This window comes from Ipomoea triloba, chromosome 4, assembly GCF_003576645.1.
Source record: "Ipomoea triloba cultivar NCNSP0323 chromosome 4, ASM357664v1".
In the NCBI taxonomy this organism is placed as follows: domain Eukaryota; kingdom Viridiplantae; phylum Streptophyta; class Magnoliopsida; order Solanales; family Convolvulaceae; genus Ipomoea; species Ipomoea triloba.
In genome coordinates, this window is record NC_044919.1 from 14,282,438 (window position 1) to 14,291,400 (window position 8,963).

Sequence of the window (8,963 nt, forward strand, 5' to 3'; positions counted from 1 at the left end):
CCAACGTGAGCTAGTGTTTGGCCTTGGCTTTTGTTGATAGTCATGGCATATGCAAGCATCAATGAGAATTATTTATACTGGAACTTGAAGGGTAATCTCGTAAAAAAAAAGAGAGAGACATTCGAGGGATAAGAATTTTGGTTCTTTCATGTATCCCATTAACTATTTTTGCTTCAACAATGTGATTTGCCAATCTTGTGATGATGAATCGCGTATTGTTATAATTTATAAAGACCAAGATAATGGTCTATCTTCCGTAATAACATAACAGGTGCACCGACCTTTAAGGTCAATGAATGATTAAGAAAATCATATAATCTCAAACTATTTAAGAATTTAGGAGTGTGTACTTCTAATAGATTTTCACCGTCTGGTTCTGCCTTACACAAAGAATTACAACTTAAATATGTTCGTCCTATTGCAATATTCATGTCGCACATGTACTGATTAATTTGATCAACGACATCTAAAGTCGGCGAGTGGATCACTGACCTTCCAGTTGCGACTCATCAAACGTGCCATATCTTGAGCTTGAAATTTTAAAAAATCACTTTTAATGTAATCAAAGCATAAGTTATAACAATATTGACACTGAAATCTTAATTTTATAATCTACATGTATATATTCTGTGATTTTTTCCATAAAATTAGTTTTGATAGTCAAACTGTAAAACATATTGATTTTACTAATTACTAAATTTCAAAATATTTCAGATTCCCAGGTATACTTAAAGTTGATATACCTTCCAATATCGGCCACACCTTAACGCACAAATTCATAGTTTGCCAAGAAATATTGGTGTAAATACCAATTAATAAATCATTATTTCCTTATAAAATTACGTACAATTTCCAAAAAAAATATTTTCAATTATTACCCAAAATTGTATCCATTATTTTCACAACAATTCATTACGTAGAGAATCAGTATTCGAAATACTATTATTATGTAGAATTTCAAAGGAATATTACAAATTATTATGCAAAATTGATTCCATTATTTTCACAATTCATTACGCAAATTTGGTAACCATTTTTCCTTCTTAATTACATATATTGAGTTTAATTTGTGGTACCAATTTAATAGATATTAGTTACTTTCCATATAACATTTTGTTACCAAAATCTCCTTTGGCGCACTGCAAAGGGTATCCTACCAACACGGTTTAAACTCCATAGTAGGGGAATTGATGTTCAACAACATTGCTACAGTTGTGATGAACCTATCGAAACCGATTTGCATGCATTGTTTACATGTCGATCCATTCTGGAGTTTAGACGTCAGACTTGCTACCAACACGAAATGTAACGACGACAAGCTCGTGGCTATAGCATCTGTTCCAGATGGTTGACAAGGAGCAATTAAATAAGCTAGCCTTCAAGTTGGACGCCATCTGGTATGCACGAAAGCAAAAGTTGTGGAATAATACTACTGTTAATCCTGCCAATATTAACAAGCAAGCAGAAGCATAATGTGGGGCTTGTCGACAGTACGGAAAAATCACTCCACCTCATGCTAGCTTACGTCAATCTCAACAAGACACACTCATCCATTTTGTTTGCCAGGTTGATGCGTCATGGACCTCTCCATATGCAGCTACTTATGGTATTGTTTTGTTAGATAATAATAGACAGTTCGTGGCAACCACTAATGGTAGTTTATTTGGAGCATTGTACCCCTACATATATGGTTGAAATTATGGCGTGCAAAGATGCCCTCTCGTGGCTCAAGAGTCGCGGTGTTACCATTGCTAAATTGGAGTCAAATTGTGCTAATGCGGTTTCAGCTCTATCCTACAAACGAAATGATCTTTCTTACACGGGATATATCACCAACTAATGTTTTAATATCATCACTAGTTTCGAATTTTTAGCATGTCATTTTATTAAGAGGTTAGTGAACCTGATAGCCCATACTCTAGCAAGGGCTGCATGCTCTTATTCTGGCGCTCGCACTTGGGACAATGTCCCCCTTATTGTATTAGTTCGCTATTTCCCCTTTCCAATTAATATAGTCATGCTTTTTGGCTTTCCGAAAAAAAAAACCTTTATTAATTCTTTTACCAATTAATTAATATTAAGAAAAGTTTGGGCGAAAAAGTTGAAGAGGATGATTTTACTTTTATTAATTGTATAGATTCAAAACAAAATTATTTTGCTTAAAATTTGTGTAAAATAAATAAGCGTAGTAATACAGTTTACCTAAAAATTCAACACTTTTAAATACAATTTGGCCTTGTTTAGTAAATGTTTGTTAGCTTATAGCTGTTAGCTGATTGGGTTAGAGGGGAATAGAGGGTATAACTAATTGATAACATTAGCTGATTGTAGAGAAGTATTTGGTAAATTAGCTGTTAGTTGATAGTTGTTTGGTATAATTTCTTTTCTCAAAAAGTTAATTGAAAAAGTTGTTTTGAGAAATTTTTTGAATTTTAGCATTTTGGAGTTACAAAAAGTTGATTAACCAAACACTTATGTTAATTTTTTAACCAATAGTGATTAAATAAGCCAAAATTAACTGATAGGCTAACTATTTTACCAAATAGGGTCTTTACGTATTTTTATCCAAATTCTAATATTATACATTTTGAGAAAATCTTTTCAAAATATGCACATTTTAGTCAAATTTCATGAGGATCATATGGAAGATCAAAGCAACAAAAGAATAGCAAACCACGTCGTTTTATTCAGAATTTACAATAGAATATTCCTCTAAAATTATTTACTTTGCAACAAAAAGCAACTCAAAAATTTCAATATATGTACTCGTATTTATGTCTCCATTATTCTTTTCCATTACATTTGTAATTATACTAATTTTACACACGCATTGTGCGAATAGGTTAATACCTAATGTTTATATTTAAATAAATATTTTAAAGTATATCAATGCAAAATTATATAGGAAAAGTTTATATATAGGCAATTGAATGTCGAATTTGTTTATATTTAAATATGTAACTCAAAGTATATGAATCCAAGACAATATAGGAAATTCATTATAATTGTCACTAAAATAAATGTTTACAACTTTGTAAAATCGATAGTTTGAATATTTGGTCTAAAAACGATAATTTAAATAAATACTACTTTTGGTTTGATTTTTTCTAAAGATTTTTAATTTTATTTTGAGTAACATTGACATTGCCTTCATCTTCACTATTTGTCCTATTTCTTTTTGTTGGTAGTGTGTTATTTGCAATTGGATTACTGTTGGTAGCATAGATGACAACATTATGCAATGAGATTATGATGTAGGAAGTTATGGATTTTCCTTGTTGTGCATCTGACTGGATCTTAGTTGTATTATGAACTCTTGATCTTGCAAACGCCTGTTGATATTTTGCAGTAGTAGTTTGTTTCCCTACATATCTCATGTGGAAGTATTGAATAAAATATTAATATTTATTATATTTGTATAGGTTCATGAGTAGTACCTCTTGTTCTATTTTCATAACTTGTTTACTTGATAGTAACAACAATAATTCTGCGGGTAGTTCGAATATTGATGTTACAACGTGTCCAATTTCATCAATAATTTTCATATCTATTTTGCACATGTTTATTTTTAAGTTCATATTTTTAGAATTAGTATTAATGAGTGTAATACTTGATTTTTGTGTGTGTCTTTTTTTTTTTTTTTTTTAAATTTTTTTCATTGAATTGATATTAACCTTTGAGTTAAATTGTTTTTCACTTTGTGCACAAACTTTTTTTCTTTTTAAATATTGACTACCAATAAAAAGGAAGAAACCAACATGGTTGGCGTGGTGGTTTAGCACCTCATCTCTTAAGCATGAGATTGAGGGTTGATCTCCACCCATGTGAGTGGAGCAAACCATTCGGCCAGTCCCTTACCTCACTTTGTGTGCTGATAAAAAAATTTCTTGTGCAATTTACTTTGTCTCTATTTTCTTTTAATTCTGTTTCATTAAATTGTTCATTGTCTAATCAATAATCATTTGTTTCACAAAGGAACGCTACGAGCTACAATGTAATAAAATCAATAGTACTTTAAAAAACGATACGAGCTAAAAGAAATAATTTAGAACAGAATTTACAATAGAAAAATCCTCTAAAATTATTTACTTTCCAACAAAATGCAACTCAAAAATTTCTAATAAATCATTTTTAAAAATAAAAAAAATAAAAATTTTGTCAGCCAAGGTGCCGAGTAATAAGAATCGAAACACACAACTCTCGGCTCTCGATCTGCTCTTTCTTGACCGTCTAGATAAACACCACCCTTCTCATTCCCTCAAACCCTAGCACTCTCTCCTTCTCCTCTTTCTTGCTCTCTTCACAGTTTAACGCCATAACCCTTCAATGGCTTCTCGGAGGCTTCTGGCCTCAATCCTTCGATCATCCTCCCAACGGGGTGGCTCCGTCTCCAGATCCGCCGTTGCCAACTCCCTAACCAGGCCTAGGCCAACTACACGATCCTCCCCTGCCGGATTTCTCCTCAACCGGCTCGCTCGTTACTCTACTTCCGCCGCCGCCCCTGCCGATAAGCCGGCTTCAAAACCCGCCGGTAATGAGCCCACCGGGAAGATCACCGATGAGTTCACTGGCGCCGGCTCTATCGGGCAGGTCTGCCAGGTTATTGGAGCCGTTGTTGATGTTAGGTTTGATGAGGGGCTGCCCCCTATCCTCACGGCGCTTGAGGTGCTTGACAACCAGATCCGCCTTGTTCTCGAGGTGGCTCAGCACTTGGGTGAGAACATGGTTAGGACCATCGCCATGGACGGTACTGAAGGGCTCGTGCGAGGTCAACGTGTGCTCAATACCGGTTCTCCCATCACTGTGAGTGATCTGGCCTATTCCTTTTCTTCATCATTCATAAAGATTGGTGATTTATTCTGATGGTTTGCTATTCCATTTTTATTCTGTAGTTGATATTACAATTGCCATTCGTGGCTTTACAATGTGAACTCTTGAACTTATCGAATGATCGGAGTGGCAGTGGATTTGCCTATAGTTGTCGGTTTGAATCAATTGAAATTATGGAATAAACCAAGTAGCTAATTTTATTGTGAATTCCAAACATATAATATTAGCATTCCTACACACAAAGTTTGAGTGATTTTAGTATTAAGTACATGTCAATCTAAAGAAGACAAAGCTGCAGACATTTTCGTTTTTTCTGTTTCCCTTCTATTTTATTATATATAATTATAATGTGAGAATTCTATACTTAAACCAAAAGTTTATGTAAGAGAAATGTCCTTGTACAGTGAAGGTCAAATCTTTTAGTATTCAAGTCTATGTTTTTGGTGGTTTCTACTACATATTGCCAATGCATGGACTTGTAAATTACTTAAGATTCAGGGGTGTCTAGCTGTCCCTTATTGGGAGGTTTATGTTGATTAAACCATGCTTTTGGTATTAAGCTGCCATTGATTGATTTTCTTTTGTTTTTATTGATGAATCAGGTTCCTGTTGGTAGGGCCACTCTTGGGCGTATCATCAATGTCATTGGGGAGGCCATTGATGAGAAGGGTGAATTAAGTAAGTTTTGTACTAGTATAAAAAAGAATATCACCTAATTAGTTTTGTGGTACTCTAAAAACGAATATCAATATAATTAATAATACATGTTCTACTGATCTGATCATTAAAAATTGATGCAGAAACTGATCACTACCTTCCAATTCATCGTGAAGCTCCTGCTTTTGTTGAGCAAGCTACAGAACAACAAATTCTTGTTACTGGCATCAAGGTTCTCTGACAGATTATTTTATATTTGGTGGTTTTTGGTATCTCTTATATTTTGGAAAGAACTGCACCTCATTTATGTTCGGGCATCATTTTTATTAGAGTTTAATTATGTATTGATTGATTTTTCCAATGTATTCTGTTTTTGTACAGGTGGTAGATCTTCTTGCTCCATACCAAAGAGGAGGAAAAATTGGACTGTTCGGTGGTGCTGGTGTAGGGAAGACAGTTCTTATCATGGAACTGATCAACAATGTTGCAAAAGCACATGGTTAGTAATTGATTCTTAACTTGTTCGTTATGAAGTCCCTAAAGTGTAGTTATTTTTTGTTTCAACTTTTTGTTACATTATTGTTCAGGTGGTTTCTCTGTCTTTGCTGGTGTTGGTGAACGTACTAGAGAGGGTAATGATTTGTACAGAGAAATGGTTGAAAGTGGTGTCATTAAGCTGGGTGATAAGCAAGTTGGTGCTCTGTACATTACTACTAGTATTATTTTCTACATGCTCTAGTCCAAATAAAGTTCCTGTGTTTTTCTAACAGTGATTATATTATAATGCTGTCAGGCTGAGAGCAAATGTGCTCTTGTATATGGACAAATGAATGAGCCCCCTGGTGCTCGTGCCCGTGTTGGGCTCACTGGATTGACAGTTGCCGAACACTTCAGAGATGCTGAGGGTCAGGATGTGCTTCTTTTCATTGACAACATTTTCAGGTTCACCCAGGTTTGTTTATTTCTTGAATAAAATTTATTTATTCAGCTAAAGTGTTTATTTGCTGGTCTAATATTTAGTGAGTTCAGTATTTATTACTGTGTTTCTTTAATATTGAAGGCCAACTCAGAAGTGTCTGCTTTGCTTGGGCGTATCCCATCTGCTGTGGGTTATCAACCAACTCTGGCTACTGATCTTGGAGGCCTTCAAGAAAGAATTACCACCACAAAGAAAGGTTCCATTACATCAGTCCAAGCTATTTATGTGCCTGCTGATGACTTGACAGATCCAGCTCCTGCAACAACCTTTGCTCACTTGGATGCCACAACTGTGTTGTCCCGTCAGGTATGTGGCCATTTTTTGATGTTATATGCTCGGGGGTTTTATTATTATTATTATTATTATTATTATTTTTTGTTTTATCTTTTGACTTGAGATCTGATACTATTTTAAAATGCTGTTGGGATAGATTTCTGAGCTTGGTATATATCCTGCTGTCGATCCACTTGATTCAACATCTAGAATGCTTTCCCCTCACATTTTGGGGGAGGATCACTACAACACTGCTCGTGGAGTACAGAAAGTTTTGCAGAACTACAAGAATCTCCAAGATATTATTGCCATTTTGGGTATGGATGAGCTCAGTGAAGATGACAAGTTGACTGTTGCCCGTGCACGTAAGATCCAAAGGTTCTTGAGCCAGCCTTTCCATGTTGCTGAAGTTTTCACTGGTGCCCCTGGAAAGTATGTTGAGTTGAAGGAGAGTATTAACAGCTTCCAGGTAATCTTGGTATTCTTGAATTAAAATTTAGCCTTTATTTGGAGTTATTAAAGTTCAAGAAGAAAACTTCTCTCATCTAAAGCAGTAGTAGGGTACCTCCTTATTGGGGTATGTGTTTGGGATGCAATTGTCTAAGATGCTGACCAGTAATAAGTTAATGAGGCTTGACTGAAGTTATTTTTAATTTAATTTTTTCAAAATATTAAGTTTAGTATTAGTTTATAAAATATACATATTTAGAAACTATATTGAAAGTACTATAAAACACAAATTTAAATTTAAAAATACTAAAGAAAATAATCAAAGAAGACATAATTAGTTTGACCAATGAATAATAAACATAGCACGTAAAATGGAAACTGTACTCCCTTTTGTTGAACTTGGAAATGGATCTTTTAGTAGGCCTCCATTTTCTTCACTGATTTTCTAAAGATAATTACAGTCTAGAATCTAGATTACCTTCTGGGCCTTGTGTCACTATATATTTTTTTGTAATATATGCCATTACAGTGATGCTGAAGCACTCGTGCATTTGTCTTTAATTGTTTTAATATAGGGTGTCTTGGATGGCAAGTACGATGACCTTCCCGAGCAGTCATTTTACATGGTTGGTGGAATCGATGAGGTCATTGCAAAGGCAGAGAAGATTGCCAAGGAATCTGCTGCATAGAGAAGACAATTGCAAGTTTCCTTTCGTGCTTTCACCAATAACTGCAAAAATAAGTCAATGCCAAACACCAGGAGATCGAACTCTCCTCCGTTCATGGGTCCGAGTGGTCCAAAATTTTCTGTTTTTGTTTAACATGTATTGCGGGATTGAGAAATAGAGAAATGGAGAGGCCGGAGCCACAGGCGGCCTCCTTGATAATCCACCACCCTTCCCCCCTTTCACCCTTCCACCCCTGGGTATGTTGTGATTTCACATAGTAAGGGGTGAACAGGCATATCTGTACATTAGTTATGATTCTTATTTAAAATTGTTGCATTGCCAAATTATGAAATTATTGCGGGTTTTTTTTTACATGTCATTTCTTGCTTCGGTATACTGGCAATTTGCAGAGGGATGGGAGTGCTGGTTCTGCTTCCAATTCTAAGAGAAATGACATTGTTCATGAGTTATCCTCGCTATTTTGGAGTGTTTTTAGTCTCACGGACAAATTTCATTTGCTGACTTTAAGTATGGTTTCTTATTATTTGTAGTTTGAAGTCCTTGGTGTTAGTCAATCTTAGCACGAATACGATGGATTGACTTTGGATAAAAAATTATGGTTGCACGGGCTAATTCGGAATTTAGTAGGCTAGCTTGAGCCCTTTAAAGTTATTATAATTCTTTTAAAACACTTTAAAGTTATTTTTTGTTATAGAAATAAAGTTTATAGGATGAGCTCATTTTTAGTACTCGCATTTTTAATTTAAAATTTTAAATGAAATTTTAATTATAAATATATTACAAAAATAAAATATTTTTGTTTATGAAAATAAATAATAAAAATTTGAAAATTTATTATAAATATTATTCCATATATTATATAGTGTAAGTATGATAATTATTTTTAGTTGAGATTTAGAAATGGAGGTTTAAATTGATTGAATGATATTGGCAATTAAATTAAATTGCGAAAGACCTTGTGGTCTAGTGGCACTCGGTTGCACCTTTACATGGGTGGGGTGGGTTCAACCTTTAGTGGAGGCAATTTTGGTTCTTTGTGCTTCATTTGGTTGAGAAAATAGTTATGAACATATACTACAAGTCTA

General features: G+C 34.4%; 1 protein-coding gene across 1 annotated transcript; it reads left to right on the forward strand.

Annotated features, from left to right (window-relative positions):
* Positions 1-4,206: 4,206 nt before the first annotated feature.
* Positions 4,207-8,236, forward strand: LOC116016713 (ATP synthase subunit beta, mitochondrial-like). The gene is made up of 9 exons (XM_031257088.1): positions 4,207-4,803; positions 5,433-5,508; positions 5,631-5,719; positions 5,869-5,986; positions 6,075-6,178; positions 6,281-6,439; positions 6,548-6,772; positions 6,897-7,208; positions 7,765-8,236. The coding sequence occupies exons 1-9, from the start codon at positions 4,327-4,329 to the stop codon at positions 7,876-7,878; spliced, it is 1,674 nt and encodes a 557-aa protein (XP_031112948.1). The 5' UTR covers positions 4,207-4,326; the 3' UTR covers positions 7,879-8,236.
* The last annotated feature ends 727 nt before the right edge of the window (positions 8,237-8,963 follow it).

Coding starts and splice junctions, on each gene's coding strand:
- LOC116016713 (XM_031257088.1), top strand. CDS start 4,327: ATGGCTTCTCGGAGGCTTCTGGCCTCAATCCTTCGATCATCCTCCCAA. Junction 5,720..5,868: donor TTCTTGTTACTGGCATCAAG/GTTCTCTGACAG, acceptor GTTTTTGTACAG/GTGGTAGATCTTCTTGCTCC. Junction 6,440..6,547: donor ACATTTTCAGGTTCACCCAG/GTTTGTTTATTT, acceptor TTAATATTGAAG/GCCAACTCAGAAGTGTCTGC.